Source organism: Nyctibius grandis, chromosome Z (genome assembly GCF_013368605.1).
Source record: "Nyctibius grandis isolate bNycGra1 chromosome Z, bNycGra1.pri, whole genome shotgun sequence".
Taxonomy (NCBI): Eukaryota; Metazoa; Chordata; class Aves; order Nyctibiiformes; family Nyctibiidae; genus Nyctibius; species Nyctibius grandis.
The window spans coordinates 91,972,819-91,998,898 of record NC_090695.1 but is presented as its reverse complement, the minus strand read 5'-3'; the positions used below and the strand labels follow the sequence as shown (position 1 = coordinate 91,998,898).

The 26,080-nt window shown below is 38.0% G+C and overlaps 1 protein-coding gene across 4 annotated transcripts; it reads right to left on the bottom strand.

Moving 5' to 3' along the window:
- Positions 1-2,204: 2,204 nt before the first annotated feature.
- Positions 2,205-17,908, bottom strand: SMIM10L3 (small integral membrane protein 10 like 3). Of its 4 annotated transcripts, XR_011050047.1 has the most exons (5): positions 17,543-17,908; positions 6,134-6,249; positions 5,984-6,048; positions 5,019-5,080; positions 2,205-3,158 (listed from the first exon to the last, which is right to left on the bottom strand). XR_011050047.1 is itself a non-coding variant. In XM_068422610.1 (2 exons), the coding sequence occupies exons 1-2, from the start codon at positions 17,726-17,728 to the stop codon at positions 15,904-15,906; spliced, it is 207 nt and encodes a 68-aa protein (XP_068278711.1). In that variant the 5' UTR covers positions 17,729-17,908; the 3' UTR covers positions 9,372-15,903. The 4 variants fall into 4 exon arrangements, 1 of the variants encoding a protein (XP_068278711.1); XR_011050046.1 differs by lacking the exon at positions 5,019-5,080; XR_011050048.1 differs by lacking the exon at positions 5,019-5,080 and having other exon boundaries at positions 6,134-6,246.
- Positions 17,909-26,080: the final 8,172 nt, after the last annotated feature.

Genomic DNA, 26,080 nt, shown 5'->3' with positions numbered 1-26,080 from the left:
TGGCAACTAATGATTGTGACTTTTAGTGCCTTCTCAGCTGTTCATGCAACCGTTTGCGAAGCCATGCTGTAAATCAGATGACTCAATCCAGATTTTAAAAGTTCTGTCTAAAATAATAGTTTCTAACCAGAATTATTCCATTGATTAAGTTCACACTCTGGTCCCACAAACAGTTGCATTGGCACAATTGCAGCATTGGTAGACTGTGACACACAGATGGTGTGGAAAGAAGGAAGGCAGGCTGCTGGACAATTATTTTGTCAGTGGGGACAATATCCCTGCATAATCCTAACCTTATTCTGAATCAGACTCTCCATCAATTTCACTTTCTGATCCCTCATGCTCAGCCCTTCTCAAGCTGTGCCCATAGTCAGACTTATATGCTTGTTAATGTCTGATCTCTGCAATACTAGATTATCTAATGGTAATAAATTGATCAAGATCAAATATGAGCATGTAATTGCATTCCTGTCAAGATTAGCCAGCTATGAGCTACAGTGTTTAGACCAAGCTTTATCCTGGCTTTATACCGGCAGCAGAAAGACAGACGATAGCAACTCTAGCATAAAAACATCAGGAGTAAAACCACTCTCCACTCCTTGTGCTGGTGGGTTGAATTTGTACAAAGAATTTTGTGCCATGTCGCCATCCAAAAAACGAAATTTATTGTATAATGAAATTGCAGTTGTATAGAGGTGATAGTATGCCTTCAGCTTCTCTTGTAGGTTATTTTTGAATACATAACTCCTGTTGAGTCCAGGTGCAAAGAGAAGGTGATTCCTTGTTAAAAGGTGATGTGTAACATTTTAAAATCTTACTGTCTGTAACTAAGAAAAGTCTCTATTTATTCCAGCTACTGTAGTTAGAAAGAAACACACGGGGTCTGAGGCAGAAAAACATCACTTGAATCCTTTCCCTCTCATGGCTATACATACTATTTTATTCTTTTCATATCCTGATGAATATAAGAATAATCCCACACGCTTCTATATCAAAACAAAAAAGTTTTGGTATTTTCTTACCATAAGAAGTGTACTTTCAATTTAAAAAGCAGATCTTCACCTTAATTGTCTTTCTCCTGTATTTCTCTTAAAGAAAGAAAAACTGTCTCTAAGTACAAGAAGATGTTAAGCAAGGGAGAGTCAAAGTTAAAACTTGGCAAGCACTAAAACAAAGAATTTTTCCAAGGAAATGGAGGAGACGGGTCAAATTAATTCCTTATGTAACTCCATTTACCTCAGTGGAGTTATATGAAGGATGAATTTGGTACCTTATACCTCTGTGGTCAGAAAAGGATTTCTGTGATCTCAGTCAGCACAGTATAAAATAATCATTCTTAAGAAACAAAATTGTAATTTAAGTCTGAACTGCGCTTGTTATTTTTAGTCTATTAATATAATTGTAAAAGAACAATAGGTCTACAGAACAACAACAAAAACAGCTTCATAAAAAGATTAGTACATGATGATTTGCAGCCTACATCCTTAGTAACAGTTTTTTGTGGGAAAGAGGAATTCATGACAGACTGCTAAAATGGGCAGTGACATCAGGGACAGCTTCTCTTTCTTGTAAGTTCCAAAAGCTTTTCTCCAGTCTGCTGCATTGCAAGTTTTAACTTTTTTCCTCTGATCTCATTCTTCTCCCCTGACCACTCCTGATTCAGTTCTCTTTCCCCTCAAGTTTCTTTGGGTTCCCCCATGTATGTGGGGATCTCTGTGGCTTCTCCTTACTGCTGAGTTTTCTAGATTTTTCTCTTCAGGCAGAAATATTCAACCTCTTGGGACAGATAAAGGAGAGATGTTTGGCTTCCACCATAATTTCTTTTTAGATTTTAAATTTCAATATGCTTGAATTTGAGATGCTTTAAAATAACGCATTTTCACTGTGAGAACCCAGCCTCCGTGTGTCAATGTGTAGTACTCAAATATAGCTGTACCTAGAGATTATTTCCATTTTAAAACCTTATTATGAAACATCAACCCCTGCCTCCCCACCCCAAATTCAGGAAATACTTTTAATATCAATATGTTAACATCTTTTTATAGTGTAATACAGAAGCATCCATATAGTATATTAGTGCAATGAAATTGAAGTCAACAGTCTGTCTTTTTTATCCTTACCAACTTGCAACTATCAGTTTTAATGCAGAGGAAAGGATCTGTGTATACACGCATATAAAAGATGTGAAAATACAAAGGCATTTATTGAAAACAGACAAAACCAGGAAGATGATAAAATAGCAGAAGGAAGCGGCCTCAGATATAAAAACTTTTGCTTTGTATAGCAGAATTTATCACTAAAAGCTAAGGTTGGCAAATTGCCATGCTTCAGATAAAACAAGCAACATAATGTAAAAAAAAAAATGACTTAGTGTACGAAATACAATAGACACATGAAAAACTGATGTCCTACAAAGTAATTCAATTAAACATTTTTTGTTTCCTCTTTTATGTGTATCTTTAAAAGCTTCATTATATTTTCAAATACCAGAAATCTCAGTTGTACAGATGCAAGCTCTCCTCTAAGAATGTCTGCATCAGGCATGCCATTCAGCAGGATGTAGAAAATTTCCAAATATCCAAAATTAAACAAAGATGGTGGAGATATATTTTGAAAGCAAGTTTCTTGCAGAACTATTAAAGCATGTTTTGTAGAAAAATGATTCACATATTTAAAATATCTACTGCACAATTTTAATCCACAAAGCTACTCAAGTAAATGTGTACTGCTCAACACTTTCATACTGGATAAAGGATATTTTTTTAAATATAATATCTTCTCTATTTCCTTATACATTTGTGGGGGAAAATCTAAAGCTTTAGGAAATAACAGTACATTTATACCTGAAAGACTTTTCACATAAAAGTTTTTGAAATCTGCTGCTGACTGAGAACATTTCAAAAGCATGAGAATCTAGGATATTTAGTTCAGTTATTGTACCAGCTGAGAACAAATGAATTCTTTTCTGCAAGGATGTTTTCTCCTCTCTGGCCTGCTAAGTCCTGCATTCTGGTGTTCCTGCTAGAAGAGAAAGCATTTCAGAAGAAGGTGGATAATGAGCACAGCTAAATCCTCATGACTAACAAAATCATGCCCTTGCTCTTTATTCCCATCTGTAAGGCTTTTCCAGAACTCAGCATATATGGAAGACTCCAAACCTGAAAAACAAGATGGCAGATAACTACAATTAAAACAAACAGATAATTTTTTCAACATCTTCATCACATTTACAAGATAAATAGACTGTTATCTGAGCACTATTTATATTCTTAAATAATGTCTCATTCTCTCACAGTGAAAACCTTTTTTAACTAGTTGACAAGAATGGTTGTCTCCTTCATAGATTAAATCATTCCAGGAAGTATTTTTAGGCATTTCTTATATTTAAATCTTCGGTGTCCTGATTGCTTCTATGGAATTTTCAGATTTACTCTTTATGAAGAACAGTAGCCTGGCAGTTCTTTTTCTAGCTGCTGCTTTTTCCTGAAATGGTCTGGACTTTCTGCATAATTTGCACAAAGCTCTCCTTTCTATACATGTTGTACTTCATTCTGTTTTAGTAAAGCTGAGTTATACAGGTATGAGTTAAAAAGAGATAAATTCTTCTTCATATTCTTCAGCTAAAATAATGAAAGGCTGTCTTGAAACTATTAGAAAGGAGATAATATTGGTTTTATTAGATTATGAAACTGCAAGTAGTGACAGATAAATGCAGATAATGCAGTCTTCTCAGAAATCTAAACTGCTGATCAGTTAAAGATGTTATTCCAGAATGCTGACTATAAGCAATAGGAATGAGTAAAGCAGTATCTTTATCATGCTGGGATTTGGGAAGATCCATATTAATTCCAGAATAATACAACAGAAAAGAAAGGTATGCTTTCACCATGCTTAATGTAGCACTTAGGGATGTGTTTCCATTTTTGCTACTGGACTTTTTATCATTTGTGGAAAGCACTTAACCAGAAATTTATTCTTGAGCTAAACAAGCAAAGATATTAATGCATGTTTTATGTTTATATGTAAATATTTACATATGGTTATATACATGCAGTCAGAAAACTACAATTTAATATTTTATGTTGATGAAATGGGCTTTTATCTCTAGATCACAAGATTAGAGGTATGCTGGGAGTATGATGAGCAAAAGACTCTCTGAAGGCTGCTGCAAAGCTGGTGTGGATATACTACGTTGGTTTTAGTCCAGTTTTGAACAGAGGCATGTCCACTTATGTTCAATAATTGGTTGAATAACAGGAACTGGTTTTTGATTTCCTTACAGAGCCCATTAGCAAAGGTTTAGATGCAGACTTCACCTGCGAGTTTGAGTCTGCCTGATTAAAATAATTTCTCGTCACCTTCTGCTGACAATTAGCAATTGTTTAACACTTCTGTAGTACTTCTTTAATAAAGCCACTGCTAATAACAGCAAATTAAAAAAAAGTCATGTAAAATTCTCCCTGAATTATTTAATTTACTGTTAGCTGGGGTGTCTTCTGATATAAGTGGAAATTGCAGAGAGACGCTCTATTACTACTCTGCTGATGTGCGTGTCAATCGCAACACCCTTTAGAATAACTGGGAGAAACTGTGGATTCTTCATTACAGTAAGAAGAAATGATTGCAACTTAACAATGTTTATCAGATTAATTTGAAAGCAGAATTTGCAGTGATTTAAACTGACAAAAGAAAAAGAGCTCTGAAAATATTTTTTCATACCCATTCCTTCTAACAGCCTAATTTCTTGTAAGGACTTTCTAATTAATGTAATTTGGTGTGACTTCATTAACTCACCATTTCAAGAAGATAGTCCAATATATTTTCTTGATCATTAGTAGTAGATAAAAATGTTAAACTCTGTTTTCTTTAACTGCAGCACCAACATCAAGCAGCTGAATTTGGACAAAGTAATGCAAGAGCCAGCGTATAGCAGGATAGCAATGTGTAGTCAAGAAACAAATTTAAATTTAAATACTCCAGTGAAAAAAAGAAAAACAACAAAACTAAGTTACACTTACTTTGCATAAAAGGCTGTAATAACCTTGCTAACGATAACTTTGCACAGTTCATGTGAGAATATCTGAGATTAGAGAACAATAGTGACTAAAGCTATGTAAAAATCTTTAGCAAAAGCTGTTATCAGTTTAATTACTCAAATGATACCATTTTATAAACTGGAATTCCTAGGAGTTTTCCCTGTTTCAGAAGCCCATCCAATATGCTGTAACTTTGGATGTTGTGTATTTTATTTTCATAGTTCTCTGTTAGTAAATGCTGACTCTTTGTTTCAAAATAATACATTTACATTTTAAGATTGTTTTTCTACAAGGAGTACAATATTTGGAAAGTATGCAATGAATTTCAAAGCACTTCAGGAACATGGTATTGTCTCCATTTGAATTGCTGGAAAGATTCACATTGATTCTACTGACAGTAGGCCTGGTCTAAATTTAAGGACATTCCCATAAAATACACAAGTCCAGACCTTGTAGTATGGTTCACATAGGGAGATCCTCAGGCTTACAGAGCTCTGATTAAGTCAACAAGGGTAGACATCAGTACTGATCTTGTGTGATTGGATTACAGGATTGAAGCTGTGATTTGTCCTACTAAAACCACTTTAAGTTACTTAAACAGATAAATCCTACTATCAGATTTCTTTTATTGATTATACTTTCTGAAATGCAAAAAAAACCCCAACAAACCCCAAAACCTTGCTTGCTTTCTCCACATTTTTAATGGACTGCTTCACATTCTAGTTCTGTGTTATCATAAGGTATATGTAGGACTGGAAGGACAACAGAAATAACTCTGTGGGAAAAATAGTAAAAGTGTAATTTTCCTTTTCCATAAAATGGATGTAAAATACTTTTACTTTTTTCTTTTCTATGAGCTCATTTCCAGTCCTTACTTAATCCCACTCCCTCCATGAGATCTGAACTATTTGACAGAGTTCCTGTTATAAAGGAAAATCAGATCATACCTATGTTGCCTCTTGTCTCAGGTTGTAACTCACATCATCTCATCCCATGTTTCTGGTAAAATGACCTGTCAAAATTAAACCAAGTATATGTTCAAAGCACATTTTTTTTCTTGGTTGGTCTTTCCCCCCCATCCCAAGTTAATTCCTTACCTCTCAGGTTTTGTATGTTAGGTTGAGAAGAGTCATCTTGTGTATGTTATTATCTATCACAGCTAGAATATCTGCTAGGAGGCAGAAGTGCAGTTCCTTCCCAGGCAGATCAGCTGCTGGATTTAACACGCACATATGAGTAACAAAGATTTACCAGAGGTATTTTCACTGATAAAAGCATTCTTTTATAGTAACTATAGTAACAATAGCAATATACAAATTGGAGTTGAACCTTTGGACAATGCTATTTCAATGGCCTTCAGAAAAACCACTTCCTATGTGGAGGAAAGAGAAACTGCTAAATAATCCATTCAGGAACAGCTACAATGGCTTATGGATACTTTGTGAAAATATATTAGAATTAACTGTAAATTGAGCAAGTAGCAAAGAAGCTTGATGAACTGACCACAACAAAACATCCAGTGATGAAAATCTGTAAAGACTTCTAGCTTGCTTGCTGGCATTAGCAATTAAGTAATTTAGCTAAACAGAAAGAAATCAGGAGGTACAGTTATCAACTGCAAGTGAATGATTATAAATGAGAAAGAAAATGTGAGGAAGAGCTCTGAAAATCATGTTTGACAGTGACAACACAGACCGGACAGGTTTTATTTTAGCCAACAGATTGTTGGGAACACACACCATATATCAAAGTGAAGGCCTTGAAACCTGCTATAGTCTGTACATATAGCAGTTCTCACTCAGCAGCTAGAGGGAACAGAAGATGATAGAGGGCTGTCCAACTTGGAAAAAGGTTAAAATTTTCAGTCTGTCTTCACAAATAAATCAAGTCTTTGTGGTAGTCTCTGATTTTCAGCCTGATTGACAGAAAATTTAACATCTACAAACCTGACCTAAAATGAAAGACCAGCCCCTCAGAGGTGCTATGCGATATCATAAAAATATTTTTTTTTGTTTCTTTTAATCTTAAATGTTTTTATAGCAAAGGAGGGGAGCAAAGACCGGAAGTCGGAAATGTTGTAACTGTTCTAACTCTGGAGCAGGTCATACACGCTTGCAGTCAGTGTGCAATACTTGGGAGTGCAAGGCTAAGATCTGAGAGGTGATTTAGGAATCTCTGCTGTACAAATTATTTTTTTATTATACGAGGTAAGACAGGATTCCTGAGCTCAAAAGGGTTATTTGTGAGTAACTGCCAGCTAAAGTGATTAAGGGCTCCAGCCGCTAGCCCCCCAAAAAAAGCATCAAAAACATCCTGCTTGTCACTGCTGCTGGTTTTTTCTTCAATGAGCAAGATGTGAGCATTTGACTTCTGTGTTGGTTTTGGTCTTTTGCCCTTGGGGATACTTTTAACAATGCATAATACTTAAAAGAATTCCAAAATGTGTTTAGTTTTTTTTCTTTTCTTTGAACTGTGAGGTTAAAGATAAATGAAGGAATATTTTGATATGTGTAGAAAATATTTGTGATAACAAATAGAAACAGCACTTCCTAATGCTCAAGAGACTTACAATGTGCTTTTTAAAAGCACACCACAGTTCTTGATAACAAGACTGCCGTCTAACATTTTCTTTTTTAATGGAAGGTAAAGCACTCCATCCACTTTTAAAAAATCGTCTCCTTAAGAAATGTGAATGTCTTCAGCAGAATCTTTGGTATTTGTGGTTGGTTTGAGGTTTTGGTTTTTCGGTCTTTAGCTGCTACTTAAATTTAAGCTGCCAGAAAAGGCAAGAGCTAAGAAACATACTGAAGAGGTAAATGTTGTGATGGGTCTAAATTGCTAAAAGGTGCCTCTGGCAATCTGATTTCCATAGAGGAAATTTGGGCTCCTGTACAGATGAGCTGTTCCCATAAAATTCTATAGTATGAGATGAACAAAGACACAGACTACTGCAAAGTCATAGGCCACCAACTCGAATCTGACTTCAAAACACTTCAAATCATAATAGGAAGAGATTTGGATATGCACGTGGTAGCATGTCTGTTGCCGAGTTCATTTGCAGAAGTATGCTGAGGTCCTTGAAGTTCCCCATGTACTGCAGGTATCGTGCCCGTTTATACAAATATATATAAAACTACCAATAAAAAGTCTGAAAGTGATGACAACGTGAGTAATTAAGGCTAGGTCACATCACTGTCACAGTGGGGTGGCTGCAACATCATGGGTAGCCAAAGAGGTTAGAAACTATTGCTTCAGTATGTACCATGCAAATTCCAGAAGCAATGAGGAATCTACAGTGAGGTGCACAGAGAGCGTTGATGGCACTTCCTTAACTCGATGTCTAACCAGGTGCCGAAACTTCATGGCCCTTATTAGATTACTACATTCATTCCTCCCTGCCCCTTTCTTTTTTTCTGTTAAATGCATGTTTAGAGGGAGAAGATGCTTTCAGCATTCATCATTAAGAAAAACAGTACTTGTTAATTTTGTACTCAAGGTATCAGCCTTTTCTTCAGGGTTGTCAATACCACTTCTTTTCAGAATAAATACAGCACATAACAATTACATACTTCCTCAAACATACCACTTTTGGCATAAAGGGACCCTGAGATCAAACAAAAACTGTAAGTTAATTATGTCTTTTGAGTCTAGAATCAAAAAGGAATCTGATAGCAACTTTCAGAAGATATCTTAAAAGTGAGGGGTTGGTTTGGTTTTTTTTAAATATGTTTTTTAGTACTCAACACTAAGCAGAGATACATGTTTATTCCACTCCTTTAATGTGAATATTTTATTTAGCAAAAACAAGAGGTCTGACCTACCTGCTAATACTGAGGTGATTTTAACCCTGAAGAGAAACATCCAGCAACATTAGCCTGACTTATGCCAGAGAGTTACTATGGCCCTTCTACATATTTAGCATGGTTTGCTTCCCCCTTCTAAAGTGAAGCTATGTTGCAAGATTAGAGCTAGTTTCTAGGAAATACACTCTGTAATTCCAAGGTAACTGGTTTGTTAAGGTGTGTCACTAAAAAAAAAAAGTGTGTAAAAGGAATGCCTATGAATGACTATTGGTGGCTAACATGATTAAGCTAGCCTAGAGCTCAGACACCAAATTTCCAAGGCCAAGCATAAACGCCCTTTTCTTCTCACACAGGTTTTTAATTTGTTTGGTATTCAGTAAACACACGTCTCTCGAAGTGTATCGCTGAAAAAGCCACTCGCTGTCTGACTTTCTGTTGTCAGAAACATGATCTCTTTAAGTACATCTGTACAATTTATACAGTGGAATGAGAAGCACTGAAACCAGCTCTTTTGTTGAGCACAGACAAAAGATAATTTTTAAAAAGAATTTTATTTGTTTTAAATAGCTTGATAAAACCCATCAATTGGTATGCAGAGTTCAACTGTAAACAGTTACAACACATTACCACTGTGTATTGATTTTGTACATCAAGCTATTTGCAGTGACAATCCGTAAGACAAGTCAAAGTCAGCATATTTATAAATTGAAATGCACTGTACTAAAAAAACAATGCCGTAACTGAAAAATATTTAAAAGACTGATGTTTAACTCCCTCCTGTGGCGTAAGCGAGCAGCATCACAACCAACAGCTTCTGGAAGCTTAGACAGCACTCTGTATTATTCAAAAGTCTGTATTCACCTCATAAGGTTTCAAGTTTACTATGGAAACTCCTCTCACAAGTTAAAAACTGTTACAATAAATTTCTAAAATACATACAAAGTTGTAAACAACTTTCTCTGGAACAATCAAAAATTATTTGTGCCAGCCTTCTCCACCTCCCACACTGCAATAAAATAAAAAAATGGGCCAAAGACCAAGGCCATAGACTAAAATTGTTCTGCATGGATAACATCACAGTTCACGGGAAGTATAAGTGTCAGCATTTAAAATTAGTGTTTGTCACCAGCAGGTAGCAGAACCCATTTTCAAGAAAGCTCATGGAACACTCAACTTCAACTGACAAATCAGGCACTAAGCATTCAATGTACCTACTTTTAAGAACAAAAGTTTAAATTACATCTAGGTATTTTTATATTTGATAAGAGGTAAAATTGACTACAACCAGAAAATAAAAGAACACTGATACTGTTACAAGGTTGGGTTTTAACCATTTTTGCTAACAGTTTATACAGATCTTCCACAAGAAGGAAGAAAAGAGATTTGCAAAACAGACTATAAATATATTGAGATCACAGAAATAAACTGGATCTTTTCAAGGCAGATTTTGTTTCTGGAAGTCCCTTGGGCCATTTTCTAAAGTGTTTTAGCTTTTAAATTGATTTCATCATTAACAATGAAATAACCATCTACTTGGTCTGAATCTTGTATCACCAATTCCAAAAAGTCTAAGATAGTTGAGATTTTGGAATGCAATACAGGATTAATTTCAAAGCACACACCAACAGGATTTACTTAGTGCAGGGTGGTAAAGGATAGCATCATTCTAGCACTTCCATATTATTCTTGTTTTCACATCGTCACCAGATTGATATCTATGTCCTTGTATTTAAGTATGTGAGCTCATCACAGAATCACTGATCATAAATATTAATGTTTTCATAGGCAACAAGTTGTTTATTTGAAAGTTCTGTTGAATGCAGCTCTTCCTTAAGGATTAGAGGCTTTGTAGTCTGAGATATTGAAAGGAGATTAATCACTAATATTTTTTTAAATCCTAAAAAAAATTTTTTACCCAGTTATTGACTGTGCATCACAGAAACAAGTGTCAGAACACAAAGTTTTACAATATTAAGACTACATTCATGTGAATTTTTCAGAAAGTTATACTAATGACTTAAAAACCTGAAGAGTATTGAAGCTAGCCTGTTTCTTAAGTTTTGACCTCAATGTATTTGATAAGCCCCAAATTCTAGCTGCAATTCTCAGCTGACAGAGGTACTCCAAATTTGAATTAAATATTAGATTTTAATCAAAGCAGCTGTTTTGAAGGGAAAAGCAGAAATATGTCACATTGGCTACCTATGGCTCTGTCAGATATACCACTTGTCATACACCCTAGTGACGGAATGTGGATGCTTACATCTCTGCATGGTTTCTGTCAATTTGTTATGCATAATTAATTACAGGGGAGTGTTTCTGAAATGGAACAGAATATCAGCTTATGCTGAGAAATTATGGGGAGGGAAGAGAAGGAAAATATAGGTAAGACCAGGCCACAAAAACAAAAGGAACAACTTGACAGTAAGATGATACATTAGGAAAGTACGTACAGGCTTGCTTCTTCCAAAAATTAAAAGTGTGTATATCTATAAGGAGGGACAAGGGAGGAGAAAAGGAGAAAGAAAGCAACCTTTGGCAAAGTTTAAGAAAGTGCAGTCTTTACAGTCCTAAAAAAAACGAACAAAAACCCCAAACAACAAAACACCAAACCCAAACAAAAAAAAAAACTCAACCCAACACTGAAAAAGCAAAAGGCTGAATGTCTACAGATAAAACTGTCTCATGGTGCACGATGATTTCCAAGATTGCACTAGCTAATCACACTGAGAAGTACAACACCAACTCTATGGCATTTTGCATTGTAATGTCAGAAAGTAAATAAGCATTTGCATAAGCATTCCAACATCATACTGTGATAAAACACTTTTATCTACGTGCAGAGCTCTGTGCGCACACATTTAAAAGTATATTTTCTTTTTCAAAGCAGTACACCATATAGTAAATTTCCACTCAGGTGTACATTTATGGGAAACTACTAGGCAATTCTCTAAATATTGAATATTTTCTTACTTACTTTGTTTTCTAATGGCAGAAATAGAACTCTGCTATGTAGTGCAGAAAGGATCTGGACACTGATCAATGAAATTTTAGAAAGCACGAGTTGTTTAGTAGAACCCTGACATTTTGCTTAGAAATACCTCTTTCCAACACCAACAGAATAGCAAGACGAGAGAGGAACTGGAAATAAGAAGGCAACTCCCGGTTCAGTATAAATGTCCCTTACCCCTACTAAAAATGTTATTCTTCTGTACTATAATAATCACCTGTCTCAGCCCTAACAGCATATTTACTCAGAAAAGCAATTTCCACAGCTGACTTCTTGAAGCCACGAAACTCCATACAAACTGGAAGCTGAGACACCTTCCATCATTTGAGATGAGTTAACATTAAAACATTTGTAGGAAGAGAAGAGTGGCCTAAACCATAGTGTTTGATTTATATATAGTTTCAAAGGATCGCCATCCTTCTGGTTCACTATTCTCCTCCAGGCAGTAAAAGCCTTGAGCATTGTTGCCGCCAGTCAAAGTTCTATTAGTGCAAGAACAGCGCTTTCAAGTTATGGCCTCCCCAAGCTTAAAGTGCAGTATATCATGTGAGATTTTAACATACCAAACTATCCTTTATTTGAATTTCAGAAGGAATGTTCAAGTTAGAAAATTACCTTTTAGGTTTTAAGCAACAAAATCCAAGGCAAAGTACATAAACTATCTTAAAATGGATTAAATCCACTCACTTAAGACATTCTTTATATCTTATGTTCAATATACATATAATACAAAAAACAATCCAGCATTTCCCTTAGATGTATTTAAAGTGATCCTGTAATAAGTGATTAAAGGCCACTCACCCAAAGCAAATTTTGCTTAAAACAGGACTATGTTAGCTGGACTGTGATACATAATATGATTCAACATTCCAAGATTCCCTCCTGCATAGGCTTGTCATCAACAAAGAGACAACCCCTGGCACCCCACTGTACACACATTTAAATTCTAATTTACAGGTGGTTTCTCTCATGTTTCATTTTCCCTCCCTTTTTTTTTTCCCTTTAAAATCACCATGAAGAATAGGTGCGTTAAAAACTGGATTAATGCTTTCATGCCTTCAGCTGCTCCTCTTGCCTATTGACTTGACAATATCACCTACAATTTTTTGTTGCATATAACTACGGTTCCCTAAATACGTGGTTCCCAAATGATGTAGAGCAGAGTAGAGAATCTTCCAGGCCAAACTGTTCAGCTGAACAGACAAGGTCTCAAGTAACAACTACAGGTACAATTGATTCTTTATCTAGGAAGTTCAAGCACTGAGTTGCGGATGCAGGATTGTGTTTATGTGGAACTTTAAAAAAAAAAAAAAAAAAGCTCACCATACAGGAAAAGACTATTTCTTTACCTATATGGCTAGTTATAGAGATTAAGATGCAGTTGCACAATGTTTTCTTTAGCAATCAAACCGGCTTAAACAGGCTCCAACCCCTCCCCACCTTCATTCCTCTACCCTCAGCTCTGCCAAGTGTTTCTTTGAGTCAAGCTGCGTGCAGACAACAGCTTAACACTATAACTCAAATAAGCTACAGACTTTTGGAGAAGTGTCTTTGTTTCTGGTGTTTTGGGATTTCAGATTCACATTGCTTCAGCAATCTTGATCCACAAACACTCGTGTTAATACCACTGCAAGAGTGATAAATTGCAGCAGTGGAGATGGGAGTGAATAGTATGAATGGTTTGACTAAGAGGAAACTGTTGCTGTCAAAATAATTACTTACAGTATGTAATCCATTATTATTTTGAGGTTTTTGGTACTTTTGTGACAGGTAGTCATGTGGTCAAAAGTCTGTAAGATAAACAGTTAATGAAAGTACACACCAGGGAAAAAGTTTTCTAAATTAAAGTAAATGGCTTTTTATCATTTCTAACATCCAGAAGAAATAGCCAACCAATGGGGATAATAAAAATACAACATATCATTTAACATAAAAAGTAGTATATCTTACTTTCAGCACTCAAATAAGGTTAAAAAATTCCAACATTTCTCCCCATAACACTGATAACCGGCATCTCATCTTCATAATCAAGGACTCCTCTACACAAGTGTGCTAACACCCAAATAAACACCACATTATAAACTATACTGGCTTTTCAGGTGAATCCAGTTCAAACCAAATGCAACATCACTTATTCTGTTTCCAAAATGAAGTAAGCTAGCTAGCAAAAAGGATACTTGGTGTGTGAATCATTGGCTTGACTTTACTGTGCATTAAGTCCTCACTTTTAACTCAGTGTGAAGGGTGAGCTGAAAATGCATCCTAACTCACCGTATCAATACCTCCCTCTTTGGGTAAGCCCCTGGAGCACATTAAGCTCACCTACACCAACTCCCTTGTCGAGAATTTTGGACACTGAGTTCAAACTTAGATGGAGAAACTCATTGTGCAGTAGGTCAAAGTGCCCACAGAAGCATATTCCTGCAAATTCTTATTCACAAGCAGCTCTATCGATTCCAACGTGCTTGCTCCATTCTTTGCCAAACCCTGTTGTCAGAAGTCTGTCCCAAAGCCAAAGTCAACAGGCCCAGAAATTATTACTGTGCTTCAGTGATAACAATCACTTTTTCAAGGAAAGAAAACATTCTTTTAGAAAATTGTTTATAGTGTCTATTGTAGTGCAATAAAGCTCATGAGATATTGTTTAAATTAGTACCATCCTTGAAAATTAACACTGCTGAGAATTATGCTGTATTGAAGACCACCCTCCCAACAGCTTTCCAGTTCAAAGTGTTTTAAGGCCTGATACATTAGTTACTGTTGGATTCAGAGCAGGAACTCAATTCTACAAGAAACAGTTGCATTGGAAATGGCTGTCAATAGTAGCCAGAACACTCAGCTAATATAAACCCTAAAGAAAACAAAGGATCTGTGCTGAACAATCAGTTTGGGTTCTAGTCTAGTCTTAATGGCAGGCCTACAGAAGTCCCAAAGAGTTTTGAGATTAAGACGTTCTTTCCACTCAGATGCGGATATTCCTTACAAAAAAAAAGTCCCTATTATTCCAACAGCCAGTTTTACTAGCAATTACACAAGTATAATTTTTACTTTGTCTACTTCTCACTAAAACCTGAACTGTAACTTTGTCTGTTATTTAGTCAATTAAGTTTCTATTAATGTTAAAAATAGTAATTATTCAAATCTTAGTACTCTTTTACCTTCACTACTGCATACCAGAGACCCACTAGTGCAAAAGCTAGCACAGAAATTACTAGCTGTATGATGTGAAAATTATTAGTCACATATTGTATATTTGAAAGCATTTTCTTGTATCCAAGTGTTTGCTCTGAAGATACAAGGTTTAAGCAACAAAGAAAAAAACACGGTTCCTGGTTGTTTAAGAGTCCCATAGCATATTCATTCAGTGAGGCAACTGGGATAGAATAGAGATCAGGAAGTCCACCAAGCTCCAGCTCTTTAAGAAATGCAAGCTGCAATTCATTCTCTTTGCTGCTGCTCATTTCTAATTCCAGAAACTGCAGTTTTTGATTATACCACAAATTTCCCAGCCAGAAGTGTGCAAAACATACGAAGTTGTCTCCTGGACAGTGTGAGCTAAAGTTTCCAGCAAAACTACAAGCTTCTTCCAGGCAGCCCATTACTGAAATACTATTAATGCAGTGAGAAACCCTATCAAGACTGTCTTTCCCAGAAGACAAATGCAGATGAAATGAATCCTTCCAAGGAGCAGCTGCACTTGAGTTCCCCTCTGCTGATTCACTCAAACTCGGAGGCATTTCCTTGCCAACAGAAGGCAGAGGTATAGTATTAAAGAGAGAACAATTCCTGGTGTTAAAATAAAATAATTCTTTTTGTAAACTGCTACTATGATTTTGAGAATTGTTCAACGCAGAATGTATGTGTGTCAGGTGAGCTGCTGCCTTGTGATGATCTGGGCCACCATCACATACTTGTTTCTGGTTTAAATCTTCTTTCTTCATAGTCCTAGAGAAGACAAGCATAGCTTTGCTGTTTCACAACAGGCTGAATTTGAAGAAGAATATGATTGACTCTAGTTAGAGCACACAGTGCAAGCAGCACACCAAGTCACCAGTCAGTGGATCTCAATATGGACCTAAAGAGAAAGAATGCAGAAAGTTATCACACTAATATCCCAGTTTTCTTGGTGCCCAGTATATAGGGAAAAAAAAAATCTTTAACAGAGAGAAAAAGAATGACCCAACTGCAGAAAGTAACAGTAGTCCAAACAGACAAGTCTCCCTAGAGGCTGCTTGAGCCCATCCAAAGGGGTAGGAAGCACACCCAAATGGAAACTGTCTTCTGTATTTTCACTTTAATCTGCTACAAACTCTCTTTTGGTAACAGGCATCAAAGTGAGTCAGCAAATGAGCAGCTAGAGAGATTCGCTGTGTAACAGTATGAATTGCCGTAACCAATGGGAACACAGACTGTAACTGATTAGAGGCTTAACATTAAAGGCAAATATTAAACTAATCTTTCTGTAAACAGAAGTGCATGCTGAAATCAGACACGCAGTACTACGAATCAACTATGTACCATGCACAGCTTCCCCAAGGGAACTGGTCAGACTGGCTGCACCAGCACAGTATTAGTTATATTGTAGTCAACTGACAAGCTGATGTTGTTACAAGAGAACTATTATGTATCAAACCAAGATAACAAGCAAAGGCAAGGCATTTTTAGCCACCAAGGTTACTAAGCTTCCTGTGCAATTCCTGGCAGTGTGGCTCAGTTTCAAGCTTCAGAACTGTAGGACAAGTCCCAAAAATAAAAATACAAGACACCACATTTTGACCTCTTCCCATTTCAACTTACCTTTTACAAGTCACAAACTGCAACCAGACTTGTCTTTCAGCACTTGGCCACTGGCCAGATGTCAAAACTTTCATTACAGCTATGTTTATGAGGAGAAAGTGTCCACTCTTTGGCTAGAGCAGATGTTTGTTGTGATAGTCCATAGCCTGCTTCTGTTGCCAGTTAAGTTAAAAGTAAAGGTTTGATTTCATCACAAGACCAATAAAACTTCAACCCTGCACAGAGTGAGAGCTCCTCATGTCTTTAGGTCAAAGCTGTTTTAGGGAGTTCCATATTTTGTAGAAACAGGCTCAAGACAGAAGAGACGCACATTAAATTTGAACCGTCGTTTTCATGCAATGACATTATTATTTAAAACTACCTCTACATTTTCCCTGCTACAATTGTTCTTGACTTTAAAGAAAAAACAAAAAACAAACCGATGGATAAAATTATTTTATTAGCTTATTTTATTAGCTTGTTACAGGGTGTCAGGAATGAACTATCAAAACGCAGATATTCACAGTCTATTGTCTGTCTTTAACTACGGCTTAGTAACACGAATGTGCTTGAGATGACGAAGGGGCAGGTTTGCTGCTAACACCCCCAGCAAGCGGCGTAACGGGGTACGGACAGCTGAGCGCAGGCGAACGCAAGCCTCCGGGGCGGACTGCACCCGTGCGGCACCCAAGCGACAGCCCCTTGGTGACACCAGGCAGCGCAAAGGCCTCCCCCCGCCCCGGGGCAGGGGACGCGTCCCTCGGCGCTCACCGTTAGTCAGGGGAAGCCACAGCGGCTGCCGAGCCGCCGCCTCCGGGAACGGGCGGTCCCCGCGCCGGCACCACCGGGCTGAAACCCGGGGCGGGAGCCCTCCCCCGGGTCCCGCCAGCCCGCCCCCCCCTCCCCGAGCCGCCCACCTGCAGCCGCACGTTGAGCATCATGGAGGCGACGATGTAGAGGTAGGGGAAGTTGATGCGGAGCTTCCAGGCCAGGTCGAAGAAGATGAGGAGGGTCCTGGTGAGCCCCTTGCAGAACACCCCGTACGACCTGGCCGCGGCCGACTGGGAGAGCCTGGCAACCAGGGCGGCCAGAACCGCCGCCATATACCCCCGCCCGCGGCCCCGCCGCGCCGCCCGGGCCCCGCAGCCGCCCCCTCCCCGCGCCCGGTGTTAGGTGTCGCCAGCGGGGCGGACCCTCCGCCGGCGACGTGCGGGCGGGCGGAGCCCTGACGCCGTACGTCGGGGCGGCTCGCGCTGCGCTGCTGCAGCGCCCTGACGCACCAGGCCGCCCCGCGGGCCTCTCCGCGCTGCGCATGCTCACGGGGGAGGGCGGGGCAGTTACGTTGGCGGGCTCCGTCCCCCCGCCGGGTGGTGCCGGCCTGAGGCGGGCGCGCGGGAAGCGGTGGCCGTCGGGGCGGGCGGCGCGGCGGGTCCCCTCACGGCCCTGCGCTCCGCCGCCCGGCTGCCGTTCTTCGCCAAGGCCCCGTCCCTGAGCGTTGAAACTGGACTGGGAGCCCACGGAGAGCTGTTGTGATTCCTAAATCCGTTTCCAGTCGAGCTAGCGCCCCTCAGCGGGGGAGGAGAGGCCTGAGGGCTCCACCCAGGTGTGCGCTCTAACCTTTTCAATAAAAAATATATGGGCCATCGATACTGATAAAGATTTCTGGGTTTGGCTGGGGTTTTTTTGTAATTTTGTTTTGTTGTTTATGCAGTTAGGTGATCAATTCTGCGAGCCAGCTGCTTCCACAAGGAAATACTTCCTGTGCTTTTCAAGACAATACTGAAGTTATTCTGAATTTAAAATACAGTGTTCTAGTACAGATTACACCTAAGGTTTCCAAAACATTTTGCAAACATTTCCTAGGAAGCTCTTTGAGATAAATTATCATCATGACACTTGCTTTGCAGGTAGGGGAAAATGCCCCAAAAGATTAATAGATGACCAATACCATTTATGAAGATGGCCCTTTTTTTTTTTCCCAGAACTCTTCTATACAATTTCCATTCAATCGACTTTTAATAACTCTAAAATGAAACAGAAAAATCAGTATATTGATCTAAACTCCTTGTAAAATGTTATTATTGCCACAGAATCATGCTGGTGCACAGAAAAAGAATAATTCCGGAACAAAACTGGACACTTTCCCAGGTTTATCTGCAATCCCTTTGTCTGTAATCCATTAGTTACACAGTAGAGCAGAAAACTGGAAAACCCTGCGTGTGTCTGGAAACCATAAACAGTTCAATTAAGGGAACTACAAGCACTAGCTTGTGCTCCTGGGAATGGGACTGTTTTAAGGACACATGGTGTTTTGAGAGCTTGTCGGTGTTGGGGGTGAGGAGGTACTGCAGGCCCCTCCAGCCTGCCCTGCAGCCGCCCACAGTCAGAAGGGGTAGAGCATGGTTTTAAATGGCAGAACCAGTGAGTGGAGCTGTCCTTAATGGAATTTTAAACTCCGTCCATCCTCTGAACAGACCTGAAGGAACCCATTTGGATCTCAGGCCTCTAGATAGCCCTTTCTTAGCCTGAAAATCCCTGATCTGCTTCAGACCTAGCTCTCCAACTTCAGGCAGCTGCAGGTCACTGCTGTCTTCTAAGTAGATCTGACTGAATTTCAGTTAAATGTTGAATTTCAGGAGTTAAATGTTGTCTCAGAGTTAAGATTATCCTCCTGACTCTTAGAAAGCAAAGCACCACTCATTCAGATCAAAAAGGTCTCAAAGAAAACGTATCTTAAAACCTACCTTCTCAGGAACTTGTCCATCTTCCACAGGGCATCCTAGCAGATTCAAAGCTCTTCAGATCTCTCTCTAGCCACAGACTTCTGTCAGTTCTTAATCAAAGATGAATGATCCCCTCTGAGGCCAGGATTGATCTGTCTATGATTTCATATCTTCCATGTGCCTGACTGTCTTGAGCCTACCTGTACTATTCCAAAGACAGAAAATTTCGAAGGACTTAACTGCACTGTTTTCACTTTGGAGAACCTGAAATAATAGCTCTCACTCTCCCCATGAGGTCATTCAAATAGGATCCTTCACGTTATTATTACAGCAAGCCATGCAAAAAAAAAAAAAAGGCAGGAGCCAGAAGTTATGTATATTATCCATAAAGTTCATGGAATAGCTTCCAATTCCACAGTCTCTTAACCTGTCACAAAGTTTTCCAAAGACAGGTATAGTGCTTCTGCAAGCAGGAAAGTAATGAACACAGAAGTGGTATTACTGCTATGTGGTGTGTGGTGTCCCCATCCTCCCTTCTATGTCAGTTCAGCATGTCTGGTTTGTGAAGACAGTGGCGTATCTCTTTTCCTCCTCATCTGAAGTTTTTAATAACCCTGTTAGTACTGGAGGCACTGGAGGCACAGGAACTGAGATGTGTTCAGGCCCTACACTGGAATTCCAAAATAATTCAAATTCCTTATGAGACCATCTTCTCAACAGCTAAGCACAAATGTGATTTAGCTGTCACGGGACATTTAGCAGCTTTCCGTGATTAAATCAGAATGCAATGTGACACACAAAGGTTAAATCAGGAAGCTGATTAACTTTTATATTTATCGGTAGATATCTGCCAGATTCTCATTAGTTCTGGCTCATGTTGCTCATTGAAACAGATGTGACACAGTATCAATTTAAATATCTTGATTAACTGTAAATTACTTTTTACACTAAAATAGGCAATATGATTAACAAATTAGTTCATAATAACAAGTTAGCATCGGTATTGATTTGGACCTAATTGCTTAATTAAATAGTGAGATTGATAAAACATTCTTCAGCTTTCCAACAAAGAATGTAGCGGATAACGCAACTGAACACCAGTTGAAGAGATTCACCAGATTTTGTCACATCAAGATTTGGAAATCAGCTAATTATTTTGACAGTGAAACTAAACCTCAAAACCATCCCACACTTCCTCCTTTGATTTCAGCTCTGTCAGGGTGGTAAAATCCTTTTCAGTTTAACCAGAACACTGATTACTTTAGTATGCAGAAGTTCAAAACTACTGACATGCAATTTGTGGCTGATGGCAGAAATTGTTTTCCATCACTTTAATGCCATCATCCCATTATTGCTTCCTAACCCTGACTTGTCTTTCTCTGTTGCATCAGACAAGCACATCCTTATCTTTTCAAGTCTTTTCATGTTTTATTTCATTTTACCTAAAATTTATTCTCAGGTATTCAAATATTCCTCTATTCAAAAAAAAAAAGTTGTTAGGCAACATTACTGACTTGTTTCATTTTCAAAATGTCCTCTTAAGCTTTCCCAACATATCCATTACAGGTAGAAGTAGTTCCTCACAGGTTTATGCAAAGATTCCCCACTCTTCTTCAGGGGTCTTAAGTTACCATATTTCCAATAGAATGAAAAATAAGGCCCTTGACAGACCAATATTATCGAATTGCATTCCCCTGTTTAACTGTATCTGCCTGCCCTCTGCTTGGGATGGGCCTCTTTTGGGAAGGGACCTCTCTTCACTCTGGAGCGTGACACAGAACAATCCTCATGCTTGAGATCAGGCCTCCAGGGCTCTCTGTAAGAACTAACAACAACATAGATAAACTATGAAGACTTAGTATTTAAATGAGACAGAGTTTAGGGTTATTTATGCTTACAGTTCTTTCTTTCTGGTGCCTTTTATCCATTGCTATGTATGCAAAAAATACATAAAATGATTGATAAAATGATTGCAAAAGACTGAGATCATAACAGAAACTTGAAAAAGGGAAAAGTAAAATATTTTAAACAATAAAACATTTTGTTCTCTTCAGTTCCTGTGATCTTCTGTACTTTTTTTGACTAAAAGTTCAGTTAAAAAAAAAGCCAGATGGTTCCTAACAAACCCCTTCTTGTGAGTGGGTTTTTTAGGACTGCAAGGAAACATGTCATCAGCTATGGCAGCCCATCTACTGACACTGTGCTTTCCTTCCCGGGCAGTGATCTGCCCTGGCGCTCTGGAATCCCAGGCGCCCCTCAGAGAGGTTATTGTCCCTGGTGACAAAAGCGTTCAGTTTACTCTTTTGGTTTGTGATGATGTCGAGCTTAGAGCCCCCTCTCCCCAAAATCTTTCAGAAAATTAAGTGTACAACACACTGTGGATTCTAACAGCACAGTGTTGGCAAGGTATAGTTAGATACATGGGAGGCTACTGACAATATGAACAACTCTTGCAGAAGCTATTGTGTTATAACACAGTGTTGCACACAGCTTGCACTGAGGAGCATTGGTACTCCAACCCAGGCAGTGTTAAAAAGGCACAAGACCTCATTGGAACAGGTATTTTTCATCAGTTTGATAAAGGCAGGGTCTAACATTAAATCAAAATACCTAGCTGCCAGAAGTAAGCAGAAATACCAGTCACCCAACTGCATCTCTTGGTGAAGCAGAAAGAAGGTGAGTAACCTATGTCAACATTAACTTAGATTGTTTTGCAAACAGCACAATTTTGTAATTTTTATATATAGGAAATGGAGAATAAATCAAACATCTTATTTTGGGAAGTATTCCTCTTCACAGAAATTGTTACTTAGCAGCTTATCAGTATACGATCATTGGGGGAAAAAAAGTAAGTTTTTAATACAATTTCTATATTCTATTTATGCTAAAATAAGCTATTTTGTACTTATTTATGATATTTATTCCTTTTATATGTTCTTCAGAATTTCTATAAATGGTTCCAGTGAGGAATAGATTCCAGAATATATAATCACTTTTAGACAATTGTCTTATTTCTGTAATAAATGTACATTTCTTTTCCGAATGCTGGCCATGCTATATGAGGAACAACTGATTTTAATTTCTGGCTTTGATCTAATGTGTTTTTTGAAGACATCTGGTTATTGTCTTGCTTTCCACTCCAAGAGGAGTTGTTAGTTGGGATCTGAGTCACAGCTGTGCAGCATGACAGAGGGAAGTAGGCTTCTTGCCACCCCATCTGTCCTCAGGCAAACTGACCACAGGAGAGTTGGTCCTTTTAGGTCCTAGCTCTACTAAAGTCCATAAGCATGTCTGCAAGCCTGGAGCAAAAGAAACACTAAATCTTCCTAAGCAAACCAAGTGGCCAGGTCAAAGCTTGTAGCCTTCAGTCTTTAGTCATGCGAAAAATGATTGGACAGTAGAAGGCAGTAAAACTAGTAATATTGAATGGACTTACGTAATGGTTAAACCTTTATCCTTTTTCTTAATATTTTAAAGCTCATTTCTGTGAAATGCTTGATATCAAGACAGGTGGAAGTTGAGGGGAACCTGTGGCTTACACATCTGTGTATTTCAGCAATGCCTCACCTCAGGGCATGATGTGATGCTTACAGGTATAAAGAGGCTTATTCCCATATTTCTACTGAGGGTGAGGGAGTTACAGCGACAAAAAACTGAAGTGACACAGAGAAGGCTCACGTCCTTGCTTATAAATATATAATGATGTCTCTATTCTGGAAAGCTTACAGCCATATACAGGGATTACTGTATATAGTCCCACTGCCTTCAACAACAGTTCTCACTGTAGTAAGCACTGTCTGTTACTGCTTGCTAAACCTGCGGGTAGACATAAGTGAATGCAAAGCCTTATGTGGTTTTTGTAACTGAATTTCTTGACAGAAGAGATATTTATCAGAAGCTACCTAAAGAGAACACAGGACTTCTTTTTGTTGTATACGTATACCAGCTAAATCATCTATGCTAATATCACATGAATGTGATGCATTTATTTAACAATGCTTCATTATTAATGTAGAGATTTATATACTAACATTTTATTTTCATGCTCCTTTAATCTGTTCTCTCTGATGCAGCAAATGCTGACATTTAAAAGTTGTGGTTCCTTTTTTGTTGCTGGCTTTGGTTCCTCTAGAGCAGACTGAGTACTATATTTGAACAGTGTACATATCACATGCTAGTACAGGTTTTTTTTCAACACTCAGGAAACTAATCATGCCAAAAATGTCTGCCTGGAATATCTAGAAATTGTGGACCATTACTTGTGGATTATATTCTTTTCTAACATGAATTTTATGTCACGGTATCTCACCAACTTCAGTGAAGATACTCTGAATTTCCTCCACAACGATAGTGTCACTTTCCTAATCAAAACTGTGTGCTCTATTAGCTTGACAAAGACACGTAACTAAAGAATTCAAAGATCATTAAGCAAAAAAACTTCAAAATCTCAGGCAGCTGTGTTAGGGGTGAATCTTTAAGTGCTAGCTACTATCCAAACAGCTCGAATGAGTACTACTATCCTGATTTAAAAGCGGGAAGGTGGCGGTCTCAGTGCGTGACAGGCCACAAAGGCAGGTAACACCACAGGTGGAGCCAGCGTCCAGGAAGGAATTTTGGATGCCTGTGCTGTGCATTAAGATTTCTTTCTACCAGTTACTATATCCCTAATACTACATCATTAATCACCTGACTTTTACCACCAACTCAAATTAGGATAAAATCAAGCCTTAAGTACAATTTTAAAAGACAATTCTTTTAGCTATTTTAAGATGAAAAAGCATCTGGAAACCCTGTTTTTCTCCAGTAAGAGAAATCTCTTTTCAGTTGTTTTGGGTGGGGTTTTTAGCTTCTGATTTTAATACAAATATCTAAAGAGAAAAGAGTGCAATTCCTTATTCTGCTCTCTGATACTGTGATACACCTTTGCTTCATGTAAAATTGGCTCTTGCACTTCAGTTCAACCCCTAGTTTCAAGTGGCTGTGAATTACGATGACAGCTTGTCGCCCCTAAAACAGTTTTTATGCTATCGGTAAGGACAGACTTTTACTTTTGACCTAGATATTGTAGCATGTTGTTTCCAGCACGTTGTTTCCCGAAGGCAACTGAACAGAACTAGTGTCAGCAGGAACTGTCATCTCGGAGTAAGAGAATACATCCATGAATCAACTCTTAGGTGTTCTGTTTGTTTCACTGATGTGTTTCCCTGTATGTACAATGTATCTACTGGTACTTCACTACTTCTTTGTGCATTTGTTTGTGGCTTTATTCACAAACTAACATGTTAAAGAACACAGTAGTAGTTTGGGATGAAAGATACTATAAAAGTGCAAATAATTATTGTCTCTGTAACGCTGATAGTCTGTGTCATGGTGAGTAGAACTTTCCAGTATTGCGTCAGCGTGATTACCCTGCCACTCCCCATCCACAAAGGAGAATAATCCTCCTTCAGTGCCAGCACATACACAATACACACATTCAGACAGTATCCAAAACAATTTTAAATAATGATTTCCTCTCGATGTCTAAGAAAAAGACTTTCAACAATTGTAATGGATGAGAGAAGATAAGGTGATAGACTGTGGAACAATATTAGGGCTGATCTAAGCCTCAACGTTCTGATTCACAACCTTATCAGAATTAAAGAAAGATTTATAATTGGTTATTGTTACTGCCATTCATTATTTTCTTTTTACATACTCCTCTGTGTAGTGCATTTGTAACTATTCTATATTCAGCTCAGCACTGCAGTCACATCTATCAAACTGGTAATTTTTCCATTAAGTAATTTGTTATTAACTTCTCACTCCTTTGCCCTGTCTTTCATTCTGGTCTGTAAGATTCTTTTCCTTTGACGAACTATGGTTCAGCATGTTCTCTGTGTCGGTCTCTCTTCTCATTCTCAGGGAAAAAAGGTATCTGTGAAGAATGTTGAGCATTTGCAGCACCATGTAAATTATGTGTTTCTCTTCAAAAACAAATACACTACATACTACTTAAACAAAAAAGATGCAAGAGTAAAGTAAAATGTAGCTGAAATATAGGAAGTTCAATGATAAAATAATTAACACATCATGTACTCTAAGGAGCATACACATAAGTAACAATTTGTCTTCCAGGGCAAATAAAGAATAGTTACCTCAAGAGAGATATCAACTAGGATTTCAAACGCAAAATTTTGAACAATTCCAAAAGGCTCCTTTTTATCATATTTGAGGAAATAAAGATTTACAAACATGTGGGGGACAAAAATGTATAAATCTGTTACCATCATAATCTATCCAAACTGTAATACTGTTTTTAATGACTAACAGTAAATATTTACCTAGGTATTTTCTAACGTTGGCAATTATATATCCAATTGGGTATAAAATTGTCAATTTAAAACATATTCAAAGCATACCCTGTCTTTTAACTTCAGTATTTTTTTTGACATGCAAAACAATTGATCCCAAAAGAATAGGATAGAGGAGCACTGAAAAGAACATACATAAAAAGATATTGCTTGTCTCATGACAGGATCATAAAAGCAATTTGTGCTAATGTGTTTTCTTTATTATAGCCTTCATTGTTGTCTTTGTATGCTACTTTGTAATAATAGTGAAAATTTTGTCGTACCTCTTTTTCATGTAAAAAACTCTAATCATCCATCTGTTTTACACTGGATAAAAAAGAACCAGTGGAGGAACAGGTAGGTGGTGGGAAAATCAGACACAGTTTTACATGTCACTTGA